General features: G+C 35.0%; 2 protein-coding genes across 6 annotated transcripts in view; both read left to right on the plus strand.

The window, feature by feature from the left end:
- CEPT1 (choline/ethanolamine phosphotransferase 1) overlaps positions 1–19581 on the plus strand; it is a 45892-nt gene extending 26311 nt beyond the window's left edge. For 4 of the 5 annotated variants that reach the window (XM_050746359.1, XM_050746345.1, XM_050746348.1 and 1 more), the window contains exons 5-9: positions 9125–9209; positions 16699–16830; positions 17302–17460; positions 17939–18064; positions 18668–19581. In XM_050746359.1, the coding sequence (XP_050602316.1) occupies positions 9125–9209; positions 16699–16830; positions 17302–17460; positions 17939–18064; positions 18668–18787 (622 nt within the window). In that variant the 3' untranslated portion in view covers positions 18788–19581. Of the gene's footprint in view, positions 1–1341; positions 1427–9124; positions 9210–16698; positions 16831–17301; positions 17461–17938; positions 18065–18667 lie in introns of all 5 variants that reach the window. The other variant, XM_050746336.1, reaches the window with a different exon arrangement.
- Positions 18853–20992, plus strand: part of C1H1orf162 (chromosome 1 C1orf162 homolog) — a 256729-nt gene continuing 254589 nt past the window's right edge. Inside the window, exon 1 of the mRNA XM_050747064.1 lies at positions 18853–18862. The gene's annotated coding sequence lies outside the window, so the exon portion shown is untranslated. The remainder of the gene's footprint in view (positions 18863–20992) is intronic.

Here is a 20992-nt window from a genome sequence, read left to right on the forward strand (position 1 = left end):
TGTTTATTTCTATGTAAGTAAGTAGCTTCCCATTCTTTCTTTTCTATAGTTAAATGAAAAAAAGTTAATAGGCTATGTATTCCACTGGGTTGTCTGACAAATTGAGTTCATCTTTTTGTCCAGGTAATTTTTAAAGAATAATTATTTGAAGACCTCTTGATAATAAAGAACTGTTATTTGTTAATGTATAATCCACTTTGTATGGATTCAGAATTGGGAAACTTTCTAATCCCTGCATAGAATCTATTTATCTTTAAATGTCTAATACTTAACATATGAATTATTAAATACCAGAGATTTTCCTTCCAGTTTCCAATTTCCCTGTGTAGCTTTTTTCCAGCAATGATTTGTTCATTTGGGCCTCAGCTCTGTTCATTTAATTTTATCAGTTGCCGTAGATGATGTCCTAAAACAACCATTTGTATTAATGTAAAACCTAGATTGCAGTCTGGCCTCTCAGATCACCAGGTAAAATCATGGACATCTATCTATCTCACTAGCATTCCTCGGTTCTTAATTTTTATTTAAGTAGTTTTTATTTGAAGCTTAGTCTATACTGCTTTTTTGTGTGTTATTATCTGTGTTTCCAAACTTTTTAAGTGATTGAACTGGATGTTTTACCTATTTTTATCACTAGTAAACTAATCCAATGTAGTAGAGTATTATAATGCTGGTATGGAATTAGGGAAGAAAAAGAGGAAAAAGGAAAACTTCTGGACTAGAGATTATCAGGAAGTAGGATAAGGAGATGGCCAATTTGATTTTTGCTCTAACCATGTCCATATAGAAGTTACTCTTGATGAGATTCTTTCCCACTTACTCTTTCCACATATATGCTAGTTTTTTTTTGAGATGGCAGAGGTAGGAGTGTGGTGAGGCTTGGGACAAGGAAGGAACATAAGACGGATTAGTGGTTTTTCAAAATGTACATTGGGACTTCTAAGAAGAATTCCTATCTACAGGGAAGTCTTGATCAGTTCTGGTGCTAAAAGGATTTATGTCGTAGTGTAATTATTTGGCAAGTAATTCACCACTCCTAGGTAATTAGAGTTGATACGTGTTTTTAGTATTAGTGTTTCCAGCTGCCTACTTAAAAGTCAATTTTTCAGTATATTACAGTTTTAATTTTTTTAACTTTTCTTCTATCTTGATTTGGATAAGAACTATGTATGTTTGTATAAGGATAGTATAGTACTGTATAAATTGTATCATTCCATCTTTAGGTGTCTTTGTAAGAAGAATGCTACTTTTTAAATCTGTTTTTGTTACCTGTGTTAGTAGGGCTCTTTAGCAAAAGTTCCGAGTAAAGTTATTTTGAAATGTTTGTTTCCTTATGTATAGATTCGATGTTACAGAGTCCCAGATCATAATTATAATATGCCAGCTTCTCACAGGAACCCTGGGGCCTTGGTTCTGGAACTTCACGGTAACTGCTAGAATATTCATGCTATCTGATGTACAATGGTGTGAACTCAATAAAGACAGCACCTTTGTCATGCACAGAATAATTAAAACATGAAAAATCAAAAGTCTTCCTGTTGGTATGTCACAAACAGGTTGTTAGAAAACATAATTTTAATATATAATATTAGGGCAATAAAAATCCACCCTATTAAATAAAATTTTTTAAAAGTAGTATTTCTGGTGATTTGATGCTAAAGCCAATTCTCCCATTTGCCTATTGTGCCTAAAATTTTTATTCTATGTACTGTTTTTTAAAACAAATACCTTTCCACCAGTAAATAGAATTTTTTTTATATTTCTATTTTGAAAACAGAATAAAGCAAGCAGAGTTTTTCTTAGGTAAGGAAGTTGAGATGATCTTATATTAATGTAGGAAAGATTCTGCTTGTTCTGTTAACTTCTTTAGCATATACTTTAAGCAGTCTAATACTAGTTCTTCTGCTTGTGTTTGCAGCAGTCTTGGTGTTGTATGATATTTATGCTGGAAGCTATTCTGATTTCTGTTTGTTTTGCTTAATGTTTTTCACTCTTAGTTGTGCTTTTGAAACTAAATATCCTTAGCTTTTCATGTTACTATAGTCATTCTTTGAATACTTTCCTTTTTTGTTTTTTTTTTCTTTTCAGTAAATACATATGTCTCTAGTGTACTGCTAAAAGTAATATATCTTTTTCCTCTTTTTTTTTTTTTTAATCGAGATAGAGTCTCATTCTGTCACCCAGGCAGGAGTGCAGTGGCACAGTCATAGCTCACTGCAGCCTTGAAACTCCTGGACTGAAGTGCTCCTCCCACCTCACCTTTCTGCACCATCACACCTGGCTAATTTTTAAATTTTTTTTTGTAGAGACAGGTCTTGCTGTGTTACTAGGATGGTCTTGAACTTCTGGCCTCAAGCATTCCTCCCACCTCAGCCTTCCAAAGCACTGGAACTATAGTCATGAGCTACAGCATTCACCCTTCTTTCTCTTCTTATAACTGCAATTTTGACCTTATGACTTTTAAAAACATTGTTAGGAAATGTATTCCTAGTGAGATAGTCCAGAATCATTCACACTTTAGCATAAGAAAAAATAGGGCTTAGATTCAATTTATTTGGCAGTTCAGAGAATGTCAGAGAACTGTTCATATGAAAACCTGACAGATAATTATATCAATGCAAGGGTTCATTAGGTTTCCTACATTAGGTCTCCTGCCCTGAAAAAAAAAGAATTGTAAAAATTTTAATATTGCTTCAGTAATACAGAAATAGTGAATTCCTTGTTGGCCGAGTTCTTTCTTTCTTACTTTCTTTCTTTTTTTTTGAGGGGGGCGGATTTCTCACTCTGTCGCCCAGGCTGGAGTGCAGTGGCGCTCTCTCAGCTCACTGCAAGCTCCACCTCCCGGGTTCACGCCATTCTCCTGCGTCAGCCTCCTGAGTAGCTGGGACTACAGGTGCCTGCCACCACGTCTGGCCAATTTTTTGTATTTTTAGTAAAGACGGAGTTTCACTGTGTTACCCAGGATGGTCTCAATCTAACCTCATGATCCGCCTGCCTGGCTGAGTTCTTTCTGAAAAGTGTATTTCAGTGTTGTAAATCCAGTTATTCAGTGGCAGTAATGATGGCTTTGAGGACAAATTCATGGTGAGGGATATTCTGCATCTTTTTTCAAAATAACCTTGGAATGTGGAGAATACAGTTGTGCCTCCGTATCTGTGGGAAATTGGTTCTAAGATCTCCTGCAAATACCAGAATCCAGGGATGCCCAAGTTCCTGATATAAGATGATGTAGTATTTGCATAGAACCTATACACATCCTCCTGTATACTTTAAGTCATTCTACGTTACTTATACCTCACACAATGTAAATGCCAAGTAAATAGTTGTTATACTGTAAAGTTTAGGGAATAATGACAAGGAAAAAAGTCTGCACGTGTTCAGTACAGATACAGCTTTTAATATTTTTGATCTGTGGTTGGTGTAATTCATTGATGCAGAACCCACAGATAGAGAGGGCCGACTGTACTAAGAAGTATATCATTAGTCTCCCTTTACCCTTACACTGTCTTCTGGTACTTTCTCCAAAGACCTGTAGCTTTATGCTCATTGCAGTTGTCTAGATTTATAGGTTTATAATTTTTGATAGCCCTTTTTTTATTATTGTTGATTATACTTAGCAAAGGTCTTTTCCACCAATGTTCTTAATGAAATTAACAGTCAAAATATTGACTGTATCTACTTTCACCTTGTCTCTGATAACAAAGTACCCTATATTTATAGAGCCCTTTCTGCTAAAATGTTTCTAGAAACTAATGCATTTTAACATCATAAAAAAAGTTTTCAAAATATTTTGTTTTCTCCGTATATACTGTTTTTTACCAGTTGCTAACTTGCAGAGATTTTCTTTTGCTTTTAATACTTACTGCTTAAACTGATTTGATAATTAAAATGAGATTGTCAAATATACTCTCTTTTTTTATGAAGTTTGGAAAAAACCTTCAGAAAGAATTGTCCTTAATAATTTGTTTCTAAATGAATTTGATTTATTAGCATGTAAACTATATATAAGCTATTTCCTGTTGTATTCTAGCATTTTTGGTAAAATTGTATTAGAATACGAAGAGTTTTAGCACTGCATGGGAACAACGTTCCGGTTTCTCTTCAAGGTTATTTTCACTGTAACCTTGGAAAAGTCACTTGACCTTTCTAAATTTTCTCATCTACAAAATGGTGATATTTCCTACCTCCTAGGGTGGTTGTCAAGATTAAAAGGGTTAAGAATGTAATGTGCTTACTGTAGTGCTAAGCATATAATAAGTCTTCATTATTGTTACATTAGGACCTTTAGCTGACTCCTAATGGTTGGCAAATTTTTTATTGTGCCAGTTAGAGAGGAAGAATAAGCTCATGATCCCTTTATTTAACTCAGAGATTGTGAGAGGATTCTCCTTTCGGGTCTTATTGTTTTCAAAGGCGATAAAGATAGGCTGCCCCTTAAATTTGAGACCTATACTCTATTTCTTTTTATGTTAGAGGACTTGTTCTATTCTAGCCTTTGGCTATATTTTTCTCTTCTTACTCAGAGTTATTCAATGGGCTTTTTCTTTTTAGTCTTCTCAGAAAGTCTGAAGATCCATGTAGTCATTCATGTGGTAGGTAATGTGTTTTTAATAATTAAGCTTATTTCAAAAATAGACTTGTCTTGCTGTCTGTTTTCCAAATTTATAACACTTGAATTAAAAATACTCCAAGTTACCACTCAGCTGTATGGTTAATATTATTTAACATTAAGATTACCATGTCCAGTTTGTCCCTTATCAAGGATAGAAAGTAAAATATTCAAAATCAGTATATTTAATTTCTAGGTAATCTTTATTTCAGTCCACCAACAGTTCACCCCACCCGTGGTATTTCTGGTAGAATCTATAATGAATGTTATGCTCTGGTTATCCATAAGTTACCTAGAGCTTCAGATCCATTTACAGATAATTATAAATCTGGAGTTAATAGCTATCTAATCCTTGAGTAAGAATCTAGACTTCTTCAAATAGATGATTTTTTTAAACAAAATGCTTCTCTTTAACAATAGCTCACAGGTCAAATTGTACAAATTGGGGATTCTTTGACATTGTGAATTTATCCCTAATGCATATTCTATGTTAACCAAACTAATACAAACAATTGTGTTGCCAAACTACAACACAATTATATTTACTATGTATAGTTTAACAAAAATACTTATGTTTACAAAATAACTGCAAGTGTATCTTTGAAATGCATATGTCACATGTAGAAGAACAATGGATTGTCTGTTTCTGATTTTAGAGGGGAAAGACATTAAAAATTTGTGGGAAAGATGATTAATGTGCTTAGCTTTCATAGAATGCCATTTAAATCCCTTCACATCCCTCAATTAAAACTGAATTCTGGAATTCAAACCAGATGCATTTGTCAGGTAACACTGATAAACAAATGGAAACTTTCAAAATAGAAATTTTTCTCATAGTTAGCTTACTTACTTTGGAGTTGTTCTACCCCCCTTTTAAAAGCTATTTTGCACTTCTGATGTAGTAACTACCTTGATCAGAGAGTTTTCTAAGCTTTTTGTAGTGATGAAGACCTCCTGAGATCATCACTCCAACTAAAGAGATGCTCTGTTCCCTTGTTGAGAAGTTTATTCATATTCATTTAGTACACTTTATTCTCTGTTAATCAGTAGACCATTAGAGTGTTGTAAGGAATGATTGGCCTAAAGTTTATTATGGGCGTTGAAGGTTATTTTGACCTCAGACTGTCACATTTATAGCTTCCCCATCAGATGAATGGTTTGCTTCTTTTTATTTATTTTTGTGACAGCCATCAAAACAGTGTTTGTTTCTGGCTTGTCATAGTAATTTAAGTGTGTCCTGATGAGAATATTCATTATGGGTTATCCCCAGTAATTGGGAGAATTCTTTGTTGTCTTTTGACAACCTATATTAAAATAAAGTAGAAATAGGAAATTATTATTTATTTATTTATTTTTAAGACAGAGTTTTGCTCTTGTTGCCCAGGCTGGAGTGCAATGGCACAATCTCAGCTCACCACAACATCCGCCTGCCTGGTTTAAGCAATTCTTCCGCCTTAGCCTCCTGAGTAGTTAGAATTACAGGCATGTGCCACCACACCTGGCTAATTTTGTATTTTTAGTAGAGACAGGGTTTCTTCATGTTAGTCAGGCTGATTTCAAACTCCCTACCTCAGGTGATCTGCCTGCCTTGGCCTCCCAAAGTGCTGAGATTACAGGTGTGAGCCACCACACGAAGCCAGGAAATTATTTTAAAGCAGCACTAGTCAAGATGTTCATGTACCTTCATAGATATAGAAAATTGTGGTTAGTATCATTTAATTTTCTCCCTCTACAACTTTAGGCTGTAGAAATCTAATGCGACACATAAGTAATTTGTTTTCCCATATAAAACGTTTTGTTAAAAAAATCACTGGTGTTTGGATGCTCTTCGACCACATATCCCATGTGTCTTGAAGGGTTTTTTGGTTTTGTTTTTCATTGTTTTTTTCTTGGTGTGGTACTAGTGGTCAGTTTCTTTGTTTTGGTTTTGAGGAACAGTCCCAACACTTGAGAATATTACCACTGATGATTCTCCACTGATGATAGGCAGTTCTCATGATTCAGAGAATAATAATAATAATAATAATAATAATAATAAGGAAGTGATTACAGACATGCCAAATTCCTGCCCTTATATAATATTCTGTCCTCTAAATAACTGTGTATTTCCTGTATGGCCAAAAAGATTAAAATGAGCCTCTTTCTAGTATGTGTTACAGTAAATTGAGCCCATACTGAGACTTCTTAGCAGAAAGGTGGAAAAATGAATTGTCATATAACTAGCTGTCTTCTAAACAGAATCATAAACTCTTGTTTATCATTTCTACCACCTGTCCCTCTTAGCTTGCTTTAGTTCCCATCCCTGGGAATGACTTTGCACTGCATGCACCCTTTTTCATTGACAGTCAAGATTAGAACCACACTTCCAGGAGTTATGATAGGCAGTTCTCATGATTCAGAGCAGAAGATTCTCATCCTGGAGTTCAGAATAGTCTTCTAAATCAGATAAACAAATAAGAAAAAATATTCTTAACTAACTACCAACTGGTAAGTAAGTTTTCCTGGCCCTCTCTCCATAATAGTAAGACATTATTCATCTAAATAAAATGTTAGTATTAGAATGGTTAAGAAAATTCTGTCTTTGAAAGTTTCAAATGACTATTCTATAAAACTTGCCCTGAGAATCCCAATTTGAGACTTTGTAAAGATCTTTTATGTTTCCTATTCTCTTTTATATTAATCCATGGTACAAAGATTAATTGCATGAGGTTCCCTCCATTTTTATTTTGTAATTCTATACTTCTGGCCCTTCCCCTTCCAAAAGGCTACTTCATATATCCAGCAAAATGTTCTAAGATGTCTACCCTCCTCCACCCAAGACAGAATCGATCATCTTTGACACCTACCTGCTTAGTCTCCTGAATCTGCTACTGAGTGTAATTCCCCTTATTGGCAACACCAGTCACCAGGTCAGCTCTACAGATTCTTTTTAGCCTAATTCAGTCCATTTTTTTTTCAATGTGTATATCAAGATAACTACATCACTGTATGTTTGCAGCTAAATAAGCTTCTGTTTAAAAAACATTCCTGGGCAAACAAAGACCCATTTTTTTTAGTTGCAAGACGTTAGTTTCAACCCAGTTATGTATCACAGCATGACAGCTTATGTATCTTAAACTCACATTACAGATTACCTGCTTTATATATTTTTAGAAATGGAGGCTCTGTTCTGTTCTGGGAATTGAATCCCTTTGCTGTTGTTATCTACTTTCAGACTAATTACTTATAATAGATAAATTATTCACTTTGTTGAAAAACTAGCATTATAAGAAGGTATACAGTGAAAAGTCTCCTCATTCTTATCTCCCAGCTCCCCAGTTTCTATACCGTACTCCCCAACAGGTAGCCACTATTCTTAGTTTGTAATGTATCTTTCAAGAAATTTGTTATGCAATTACTGGCAAAGATAAAAGTAGAATACTATCTCTTTTTTACACAAAAAATAGCCTATACACATTCTGCAACTTATTTTCACTTACTATATCTTTGCTACTTTTTATATCAGTATATAGAGAGCTGCCCTACTCCTTAAAAGCTGCAAAATATTCTGTGTTATGGAAGTACCATAATTTTTATAACTATTCCCTTTGAGGGAATTTTTTTAAATTATGCTATTGTAAATTTATAATTCCATAGTGAATAACCTTGTATAAACATCATTTTGTGCAAGCATATCTGTAGGGTAAGTTCTCAAAATTAGAAGGCATTTGAATCCAGTAATCTAAGAATGATAATCTCAAAATTGTAGAAAGTGCTAGTTTACAGGAGGAAAGGAAAAACAGCGTATGTTTTGCTTCTCAGTCTTTTTGCCCATATTCTTTTTTTCACACTTTCAGGCTTCTAATTTCTGCTGCCCTGTTGTGCATGAGGTTTGTCTCTTCTTGACTGTAAAATTATTTTCAGCAACCCCAAAGCTAATTCTTGGCTGCTTTCAGTATCTTCTTTGCAGAAGTCTTAGAGTAGTTAACCTAGTAAGAATAAGAATTTGAGAACTGGAGGAGATTTTTGTTTTCACACCTATACAATGGCAGACATTAAATGAATATATCTAAAGAACAGTAAGTGTTACAAAGTCTCAGTGAGTTAAAGCGCACCATTTATTTCATCTGATACTACAAAGCACTTATTTCAAGATTTCATATTTTATAGCAGTGCAATGTAATCCTCTGCTTGATACTCAAAATTTAATACCTCCTCAATTTTTTTTTGTTTTTTTTTGTTTTGGTGGGAAAGGTTAACCTATGGTTTCAGCCCAACTTCAATGAGTCAGAAATTTCCTTTGCAAAGGAGGGGTTTTTATTGCTCTTTGAAATTCATCAAATTAAATTAAAAGGCTTCGGATTTTATATGATTTTTGCTCATAACAAATTTTTGATGCCTCCTTTTCCCCTTTCCTCAATATTTGAGATTTTTTTTTCTATTGTGCATGATAGAGGAATGCTGCTAAGCTTGCACGTAATTAACTTGAAATTGTTGTGAGTAATTCTGCTCTTTTGGCTTTTTGTACCTAATCAGAATTGATGTGACTGAAGTGCAAATCTTCATAATAATCATGCATTTGCTGGCAGTGATTGGAGGACCACCTTTTTGGCAGTCTATGGTAACTTTTTTCACATTGTGTGTCCCATTTAATGCATGTTGTCTTTTGCTTGTGTTTTGTAATATGGGATAATCCAGTTAAAGGGTAATGTGTGAAATTCTTTTATTTTTTCTGAAAATGAAAAGTCATAGCGAACAGTAGAACACAACTTCCTCTATAGAGGATGGTGAATTTTACTACTTGGAGTTATGTGGAATGTTAGGACTATTCCAGGGCTGTTATTTTTGAAGGCCATTGAGAATCTGAATTAGTATTGTCATCCCATTTTACAGATGAGGAAACAGCAGACACTATTAACAAGTTAACCAGTGACAAGATTAAATTAGACCTTTTATTCTCTTTCTTAACTACATGAGTCTACCAGTTTCTCTGTCATATACTTAAAGCTGAATAACAAATTTGAGATTGTAAGTTAACTCTAGCTCCAAAACAGGATAAATGCCTGTTGAATGAAATCAGTGTCATGGGATTGTTTGAATGAGCTTGGACCTTGATTTCCAGGTCTACCTGAAATATAGTCACTCCTACAAACAGATTCTGTTCCACAAACCTCTGAGGTAGGGAGTAAAATATGGGGGCCAAGAACACAAGCTCTGGAACCAGACTCTGTGCATTTGACCCAGGCTGCACGGCCTACTGTGTGAACTTAACCTGTTGTGTAACTGTCTCTGGCCTAGTTTCCTCTGTAAAATAAGGTCAGTAGTACCTATCTCATAAAGTTATTTTATGCATTAAAAGAGTTAATATATTGTTTAAAGCACTTAGAATAGTGCCTATCAAATTAATAAGCACTCAATAAAAGTTGTTGCTGCTCTTACAGTTTTAATGTATTCTTTCAGATTTGGTTTGTCATAGTTGGTACTCCCCTGGTCATCAGTTAACTGCCGATTTCTACCATCACCCCTTCAGAATACAGTATTTATCATTCATTTGGTGAAAGCTTAACAAAGAAAAGATTTACTAGACCTAAATTAATGTAATTCTTAAAAATCAGATTAATTTTAAAGTATAAGGGAAATTTACTGAGCAGCATTTTTCCCTTACCTAACTCACTTTATGATGGAAAATGAGGTACTTGAGGAAGTGTAATTGATACACTACCCGAAGTATTTATTGCCAGAACTGAATTGTTAAGTGTCTTTTGTTGGGAAGATGAGTCTGTGAAGGGGTAGGAGATGAAGGAATAAAAATAATCCACAGTCAACTGGAAAAATTGTGAAACTATTCAGTTATGTACATAATATCATTCATTTATATATCTTAGATTTCACTATAGAGACCCTATTGGCTTTTGAGACTAATGCATAGGAAATACGAATTTTATTACTTTTGCTCTTCAGTAGACTAGTTCTTTTTTTTTTTAATAACAATTTTGCCTTATAGGAAGGAAATAATAGTTTTTGTTTTCCTGAAACCAGATCATAAAGCCGAAAGCTTACCCCCACTCCTAAAGTTTTGACTATGTTATTATTTTTATAAGCCTTGTGTACCAAAATTTTCCCCACAAAATTATTTGTAACATCTTGTACATAAAGTTTCAGCGTACCAATATCCAAAAAGTGGGATTTCTGGCTTGATTATTGGAAAACAAATCAGTGTTTGGTTTATACAGGTTAAGTATCCCTTGTCTATAATTCTTGGGACCAGCATTTCAGATTTCAGATGTTTTCAAATTTTACAGTCTTTGCACATACATAATGAGATATCTTGGTATCTTGAGATACCAAGTCCAAACATGAAATTTATTTTCATATACATCTTATACACATTGCCCGAAAGTAATTTTATACAATATTTTTAATAATTTTGTGGATAAAACGAAGTGTGTGTACCGAACCATCAGAAAGCAAAAGTGTTACTATCTTAGCCACCCATGTGGATAATCTGTGGTTTGGCATCAGTGTTACTCCTGACTCTGAATTTACATACTACTGTTAAGCAATCATTTTCTAACACTTATTTACACATAGATATATTTAGCAAAACATAAGATGTATAAGTGAAAAGATAATGTGTTCAGGGTAGTGAAGCAGCACACTAGCATCACTAGAATACCTGTATGTTATCACTATTAACCAAAAATTATCTGCAGGCCTTTTTGACATTTTCAACAATATCTTTATACCACACAGCAGATAATAAGCAAAAAACAAAAACAAAATTAAAAAACAGTAATGCACTTAGTTCTTGGCCCCATGTCGGGCACTGGGGAGAGCCTGCTGTTGGAATGTCCAGCCTGCACAATGTCATTTTATTACCCTTTGTGGAGGTACTTATGTGACAGGATATGGGCCTTTACACAAAGATATATTGCAGCTATGAAGGGGACTGGGAGGGTCGTTTTTCCCTTGGAGATGCTGAATAAACTTTAGTGCACCTACATTTTGACCTCAACCTGTCACATAAGGTCAAGTGTGGAATTTTCCATTTGTGGCATCATGTTGGCACTCAAGGAGTTTTGGGATTTGTAGCATTTTAGATTTTGGATTTTCAGATTAGGGATGTTCAACCTGTGTGCCTAATCATTTTTTGTAAATATGGAAATGCATAAAACATTGTAAATGAAGTTGTCTGTGCACGTTATATACATATCCTTATTTCTTAGGTGATGCCTGGTAGTAAATTGCTTCAGTATACTTTTTACCTTTTTCCATTAGGAAAAATCTACACATGTACATAGTAGATATAATTTTTTCTTTTATAAAGATCAAATATTTTGTCGTCTTGTAATTAATATAACTATCCTTTTTAAATTACATATTTTATCTGAGGAACTCTCAGATTCACATCTGAAATGGAGTTCCCAGACCCAGTAAACTAGCAGTCTAACTAGCAGGATTCGTGAGATGAGGTTAGATTCGTTCGTGAGGTTAGACTAGCAGTCTAACTAGCAGGATTCGTGAGGTGAGGTTGCAACAGGAAAACAGATTCTCCCCATGCCCCTTCATCCTATTGTTAGCACTTTGGTCCTACTGTTAGCATCATTAAACTAAAAGGGTACAACCTGACTTCTCTGGTGATATATTTGGAGACTTAGTGAAATATTCTGTTTTTTCTTTTCTTTTTTTTTTTTTGAGATGGAGTCTCGCTCTGTCGCCCAGGCTGGAGTGCAGTGGCCGGATCTCAGCTCACTGCAAGCTCCGCCTCCCGGGTTTATGCCATTCTCCTGCCTCAGCCTCCCGAGTAGCTGGGACTACAGGCGCCCGCCATCTCGCCAGGCTAGCTTTTGTATTTTTTTAGTAGAGACGGGGTTTCACCGGGTTAGCCAGGATGGTCTCGATCTCCTGACCTCGTGATCCACCCATCTCGGCCTCCCAAAGTGCTGGGATTACAGGTTCTTTTTTTAAACAACTCCCAATATAGATTCCCATAATTGACCTCAGATCACTATATTATTTTTTTCTTTTTACTTAGCATTATGGGTTTGTTACTGAATATGCTGTTTTGAATTGCATTATGCTAATACAGAAACAATTACTACATATTCAGCTCTCACTTATTTGCGTGCCAAATGGAGAAGAGATACTCACTTAGGGTTCAGGTGTGAAATTTACATCTCTTGTGAGATTGAGGCCATAAAATGGAAATTGCCTTCCAAATCCTCATTAAATTAGAAGGCTTTTACTGACACTTAGAAAGCAAGTTTATGGTCAGAACAAATAAAAACAGTGCAGATGTCTTCATAAGGCTGATTCCAGAAGATCAGCTGTTTTGTAAAGGTAAGTGATTTGCATCTATTACATATGGATTACCCATTCTTTGCCAATTTTTTCCCCCAAAGAGATGAGTTTTTACCATAGGTTATAGTTATTGTTGTTATTGTTGTTGTTTTCCCTTTTTTTTTCCCCAAAGGAAATTGTCTTCATCCATAAAAGTCAGTGCTTGTTTTATACATTGCAAGAAACAAAAAGCATATTTTTTTGTTTTTTGCTTCCCCAAAAGACATTCCTTTTAGAATGCCTTGGAACTATCTTCTATCCTATCACTCTTTAAAAAAACAGAAAAGAATATATTCTTACTTTGGAAAAGACTTACATATAATCAACTCATGGTTACTTTTACTGATGCTTGAGTCTTGTAAATGTAGTAATTGATCAAATTGTATTAAGCCACAAGGGACTTTCTGGCATTCAGTTAAGGCAACTAGGTGAGTGTTACTATTGCAGGTGAAGTTTCAGGATTCATTTGGTCAGACTGAAGACTTTCTATGTAGTATAAATTGATATCTCATTCTTGAACTACAAGACGTTAAAATGCCTTTACACTTAAATAATTCTGATAGGGTGATTTTCCTTTGTGGACACTGTAATTATGTTAACATTTGCTGTATTTTGATGGAATTCATTTACATTAAAATGATTTACAAACAGGCATTCCCACATTCTTTGAGGAAGGTGTCTAATCTCAAAATGATACTTTTTACTTCTGCTCTGGTGTACAAAGCCTATAAGGACATTTTATCATGCTTATAAGAAAACTAGTCAAAGTTTACTAACTGATAGTAGTCTGCATTAATACAAACTATTGAACCAGAAAACATGACCTTTGTAATCTGGTAAAGATACTGATAATTTAAGATTTTCTTTTTCTATTTGTAACCTTTTTAAAAGTGAATTACATTACATTGTTATTATTTGGATGCATACCTTCATGGTATGAGTCTGAAGAGTTTTCACCTGGCTATAGGACAGACACCATGACCCAAAGGAATTCTTACTCTTCCCGACTCCTAAAGACTTGAAACTGCAAGCAGTCCTGACATAAAGATGTCTTTGGTATCGCTCTTTGGCTATTTCTAAAGAGTGGATGCACTTCGGCCACCTTTGATGAGTTCCAAGATGATGACAGAAAGAAAAAGATTGGGAAATACAGAATGTGCCTGTCCTTTTTGACCTGAGGGAAAGACAGAATGTGCCACCCTCCTTGATCTTAAGTGTGGGGTGAGAATGGCAACACTTTGTGTTTTTTATAAGTAGTGCCAGTTTTTAAAGGATCACCTGCTGAGACTTGGGATTCCTTTGACTCACTTTTTCTTTACTTTGCCTCATATTTTCTTGGTAGCTCATTTCATCGCTAATGTAGGGGCTAGATGTTTCTTCATACTCTCCCAAAACAGGACTTCTACATAGAAAGTAAGAGAAAGGGAGATTTTAGTCTTCATTTAACAAATATGTATTGAGCCACCTACAATAACCAGGGCTTTAGAGAGTGTACAAAATCAATTCAAACAAAATGCATCACTCAGGAGCTTATGTTTTGGTGTATATAGCTAACATATATGACAAAAGTGATGAGAACCTTAAGAATCTATGATGCTTTGCTCCTAGTTTGCTTCCTTTGTAATCCAAGCCATGTACTAATTTTCCTGGCTTTTCTAATGTTTGTGTTTATTCTTTCAAAAGGCAACGATTTTTACGATCCCAGGGCAATTTCACCAAATTATAAATACAGTTATGACTCTCATTCAGTTCATTTATGACACAGACGACTATTATACAGAGATGGTACTCATTTAGTACCCTGCCCCTAATACAGGGCTGCCCCTGTGATAGAATAATGCTTTGCTTCTTTTGGAATCTGAGAGAAGTATAGTATTTTCCCCTTTGCCAGAGAGATCCTTTGTCTCTGTGGAGTCAAAAGTGGGAGGGGTGGGAAGAGAGTCTGGGAACCAGGAAACTAGCCACAGTATTGAGTTTCAGCCAGGTGCATCAGATTGAGAACGCAATGTCCCTAGTTTATTGAACAAGAGCAGAAAAATCTCTTGGAGTTCAAAGCAACCATGGTGTTGATTTTCTCCTTTATTGAAAACAAGTTTTGAACTTAGACTGCAGAGATTGGAGATTTAGGGGGAGAAGATAACCATTTAGGATAGTTTAGGACTTGACTTTTAGATTGACCTAGTTAATTTCAGAAAATTTAACACTGCTTCAGTACAACTTAAACTTGAACATTTGATTTCAGTTTTTTTTCAGAGCTGCATTTTTGCAAGAGGTAACGGAGTTATCTAAACAAAGTGAGTTCTTGAGAGTTTTGAAGAAATGAAGTATCCAAACATTAAGATTTATGTCTTCCAGTCTTAACTGAGGTTTCCCATATAGTAGGAAGTGCCACATTTGCTATTTGATTTTAAAAGTGTAGATAGATGACAGCCGTACAAAGTGTAAACAGCCCTAATTAAAATGCTTTCATTGTGACCAGGCATGGTGGCTCACACCTGTAATCCCAGCACTTTGGGAGGCTGAGGCTGGGAGATCACTTGAGTTCAAGAGTTCGAGACCAGCCCAGCCAACATGGTGAAACCCCGTCTCTACTAAAAATACAAAAATCAGCCAGGCCTGGTTGTGGCCACCTGTAATCCCAGCTACTCGGGAGGCTGAGGCAAGAGAATCACTTGAACCCAGGAAGCCGAGGTTGCAGTAAACCAAGATCACACCACTGCACTCCAGCCTGGGTGACAGAGCAAGACTCTGTCTCAATTTTTTATAAAAAATTTTTTTCATTGTAAGAACTCATGGCTTATTAAACCATTGGGGGCTTTTGGAATCTCGTTTCTATAATCATTTGTTTCTATTACTAGACTACATCATTTATTTTATTGTTACTTTCTTTTCAATCCATACTGGACAAAATTTGAGACCAAAAAAGCTAAAGGGAGGGGTGCAAAAAAGAAGAGACTCTTAAATGATTTTTAAAATTCAGTACAAGTGTATTTCATTTTAAATGATGGATATTGTGTTTTCAAGATTAAATGCATGATATCAATCCACTCTGTCCCCCATACTTCAGGTAAATACATTTTCAGTATATTTTATGAATATATTATTCACTTTTCTGAAAAGTACATTTAAACTTTAAAATTTTGGATGCATAGTAGTAGAATCTGTTTGAATGTACTTGACCTGTTTTTTCTCCTGCATGTGAATGCCTTCTTAGTTGCCTTCTGCTTTTACTGCCTGTATCCTAACAATTTGGAGTTGGGAACTCTTCTGAATAGAAATTTTGTCTTCCATTCTCTGTACTCTGCAGATTTTTATATCTAGTTGCAACATTTCTGTTATGCTTCATACTTCCTCACAACAATTATGAATGTTCTACAGATTTAGAGGTAGAATTCAAAAACATATACAAAGAAAAAGGCGAGGTGCACTCCTTTTATTAAAAGGCCAGAACACATCCTGGTTCACTGTTGCAAGATCTCTGGGATGCATTAGGTGAATCTATCTTAACTTGTGACACAAGTTAATAAAGTTGAATGTGTGTTTTTTTTTTTAAGGTTGATATCAGAAGTGAAACTAATTTCTAAATAGTCTCAACTCTTGAGACTTGCTATATTGCTTATAACGAAGAGGAAAAGGAAACTTTCATTACTTTACATATTTATGTAATTGGAGGGAATGGAAAGTTTTTGGGAATATGAATCAAATATTAGACTGTTTTCTTATTTTAGTTTGTATATGTTTTAATTGTTTTCTCTCTCTACCCATTAAAGATTCCAGTGCTGAATATTCAAATGAAAATTTTTCCTGCACTTTGTACTGTAGCAGGGACCATATTTTCCTGTACAAATTACTTCCGTGTAATCTTCACAGGTGGTGTTGGCAAAAATGGATCAACAATAGCAGTAAGTATGCCTTAAGATTTTCAACACTTGTTTACACTAGGACTTGGTTTTGTCGTCATTTTGTTTTTTATTTCAAATGTATAAAATCATTTGTTAATTTATAATTTATACATAGCCTTTAAAGAAACTAATGTTCAAAACTTCAATTTTATATATACTTACCCACATTTATATGCTTTATATAGTCATAGTTTTATGCATACACACACACACACACTTATTCACATGTTTTTTAAAGTATGAGCTGCTTTATAAAAATAAGCCTGGTCTCTCAAGTGAAATCTTCAGTTTGTACCTAATCAATTTATGCTGCTACTTTTCATTAGCTCTTCTAGTTTGTGATTTATAGAAATTGCTGCCTATCAGGTACCATGAGGTTCCTGAAAGTTTGAGTTGAACTGTTCTGGAGCAGATCCATGCAGTATCTGATGAGTACTGAATACTATTAACTCTTCTCTTCACTCTGTACAGGGAACAAGTGTCCTTTCTCCTTTTCTCCATATTGGATCAGTGATTACATTAGCTGCAATGATCTACAAGAAATCCGCAGTTCAGCTTTTTGAAAAGCATCCCTGTCTTTATATACTGACATTTGGTTTTGTGTCTGCTAAAATCACTAATAAGCTTGTGGTAAGCACCTGAGTTTTTATTTGTTTTGTTTTTCACTTTTATCTTATTTTGGTTTTATGGCCATAGTTTTCATTCTGTGCTTCCTAAATGGTCCTAGAGTTTGCCCTCCTCTAATCAGAATCTCTTGATATCAACATGTGAACTATTTTTACCCTTTGTGAAGCTACAGTTTGAAGTTACTGGAAGTTCTTGGAAAACATACAACTTTTCACCCTTTTATCCACTGTTTAATTTGGTTGTTCAGTTTATCTACATTTTTCAGTCTCAATCTGGACACTCAAATTAAGGCTCCTTGTGAAAAGCATCTTTTGGCGGGTTTCTCAGACACATTTCTTATTGTTGGGTTTTTAGTTTTGGGAATTCAACAGCTATTCCTAAATAATTACTGGAAGTTGATATCTGAGCACAATATGATTTACTCTGTAGTCCACAATTGTCCTCCTATGAAAATGCCTACGTTATTCTGTTTTATTCATAGGTTGCACACATGACGAAAAGTGAAATGCATTTGCATGACACAGCATTCATAGGTCCAGCACTTTTGTTTCTGGACCAGTATTTTAACAGCTTTATTGATGAATATATTGTACTTTGGATTGCCCTGGTAGGTATTGTACTAAGTCTTATTTCATGGTTTGAGGATTTGAAGGTTGCTTGTTGTCTTATTTTGATGAGCCAGTCATGAGAGATAGTTCATATAATTGTAATGATTTGGAATGTCAGAAATCCACATAAATGGGGCTGTGTGAGAGTTCTGTGACTTTATATTTGAGCCTTTTAGTTTTTGCATTAATCTTACTAGTCCTGCCTACATCAGGCAGGGCTCATAAATTGCAAATTGCTGACTGAGTAAAAAAGCATGAATCGGCATACTACACCCTGTGGGCCCATAACCTGTTTTGGTAAATACAGTTTTATTGGAACACAGCTATGGCCATTCATTTATATATTGTCTTTGGCTGGTTTCATGCTACAATGGCAGAGTTAAGCAACTGTTTCAAAGACAATAAGGCCCATAAAGCTTAAAATATTTGCCATCTGTCTCTCTAACAAAGAGTTTGTATGTGAAGGAAAGATTGCGAGGAAACTGAATTATTGTTTAGAATAGAAGGTCAATCTGTAGAGAAAACAGAGTCCACTCCTCTTTACTTTCAGGAAGCTTAGGGAGAGCCTAAACGGGTGCTGAGAATGTCTCTTTTCTTTCCAGGTTTTCTCTTTCTTTGATTTGATCCGCTACTGTGTCAGTGTTTGCAATCAGATTGCGTCTCACCTGCACATACATGTCTTCAGAATCAAGGTTTCTACAGCTCATTCTAATCATCATTAATGATGTAATTGGTATTATATAGGAACACCATGTTTTCTGCAGGAAGGAATCTGAACATATTAAGGAGAATGGGGGTGGATAAGAACAAATATAATTTATAATAATCAATGTTGTATAACTTTTATTCTTTATTATTGGTAACACTCCCTAACTATCCTGTGTGAGAATGGGAATTTCAAGTCCCATCTTGTAAATTGTATATGTTATCATGCAGGGTTTGGGCCAAGAAAGCATGCAGAAAAAAAATGCCATGTGATTGTAATTATCCTGGATTCAGAATAACATTGTGATGGGGAGCCAGATCCACAGTGGTGGGGAGTTCTAATGTTGACTATTTGCAGGCCAAAAGATGATTGCTTTATAATTTTAACAAATCATCGTCTTTTAGTAACATCCTTGTTTAGTGTCTTCTCAAGCTTTCTTTACTAAGGAGTTCAGCTTGTGACACAGATACATCCCACTAGCTTGTGAGGTGGAACTAGTAATAAAGACCTTGAATTTGGATTGAAAGGTTTCCTATTTTTACATTGTTGAGGAAGTTCTTTTTTTTTTTTTTTTAAATTGCTCAAGAAATGGTTCTCTCACAGGCTTGGGAAATCCTGTTAGCATGCAGAATAATGTGGTAACTTTGTCAATTTCCCATTTTATTTTTTTAAATAAATATATGATCTGAAAGCCAACTTTTTCTCAGTTTTATTCAGTGAAAAGATAGACTAAGTTTTAATATTATTTTTTTAAATTTAAGCAAAATTTATTTCTGTTCTTTAATAAATAAGAAAATTTGGTCCACTGCATTGTTCTAATGTGTCTTGTGACATTTCTATTTTGTAGAAACTTTAAAAAGGAGAACTATGTTCATCTTTCCTGTCAATGGTTTTTTTGTGTTGTAGTCATCACCTATGTAATTATCAGTCACTTAGAAATCTCAGACCCTTCCTCTAAATTTTCAGCAAGTGCCTGGGCCTCTCTAAGGGGTTACTTTGTACTCTCCTTTTCTGGCACTCTCCTCTTTGGTATCTGTACTATAGTTTGAAATGGGAACCAGATATGTTTCCATTTTATACAGATAATTCAGTTGCTTGAAGAAGAGGAACACAGGAGAAAAGATTTAAACTATTGGCTAAAATGAATGTCTTATTATTGATTTTCATCTATATCCTGTCCCATAATCAGGAATAAACAGTAGCTACACTGTCTTGTATGGCAGCCAGAGCGCTCCTTGCTTGCACTTTTAATGATTCCATCCATCCCGTGTAGATTGGATTAGCAAGGAGAAGTAAACCTTTAATTTCTTTGCCAGACTATATTGGGAAATGAAAATCCATCATTACCTTTCCTTGCTAGCAATTGTTCCAATATCTGGGATAAAGAAGTACATACAGGAAAATGTTAGGGCAGATCAAGTATTGAAAGCTAGGACAGAGCAGGACAAAGGAAGAAGGATAATTCTACTTGTTTGGCAAAGTTACATCAGTTGTCTTACTGACACATCGGGTATTATCTATAGTGGAAATTGAGGCCTGGAGAGGTTAAATGGCATGCCAGTGTCAGTTGCTATTTTTCAGAACAAAAATTAGAATCCAGATTTGAAACCTGGTGCAGTGTTCTCTCCTATACTATACTGGGCTTTAGTAGGCCAAAGCTCTAAAGCAAGATATTGAGGGCTAATTGAAATATGTCTATTCTCTTACATTCTTTTTCAGCATAGATGGAATCTGAAAAGCATTCAGATATTTAGTGTGTGCATCCTTCAGCCCTAAATACAGCATTAGCATCAAATCAAGGGTACATTTGTAATAAGCCTCAGCAAACCTTACCTGAAGAACCTTTTAAGAAAGTGCAGATTTCCAGGTCCTATCACTGGAGATAATTTGGTATATTTGTGATGAGGCATTAGAGGATGTTTTCACAAGATTCTCAGGATTCCAGTTCCTTTTCTGAAGCCTTTGAAGGTACAACCATATTTAGGCACCACTACCATAAACTACCAAAAAAAAAAAAAAAATGTAATTCCTAGAAGCTGTGAAGAATAGTAGTGTAGCTAAGCATGGTGTGTGGACAGTGGGACATCTGCCACCTTCATTAGGTCTCTGCACTCCCAAAAGCAAATTACATTGGCTTTAACTTCAATATGCCCTGTTCCACCCTCCAGAAACTTTTGTGTTCTTTGTACAGAATTTAGGAACTTCTGAGGGCCACAAATAC

This window comes from Macaca thibetana, chromosome 1 (genome assembly GCF_024542745.1).
Source record: "Macaca thibetana thibetana isolate TM-01 chromosome 1, ASM2454274v1, whole genome shotgun sequence".
NCBI lineage: Eukaryota > Metazoa > Chordata > Mammalia > Primates > Cercopithecidae > Macaca > Macaca thibetana.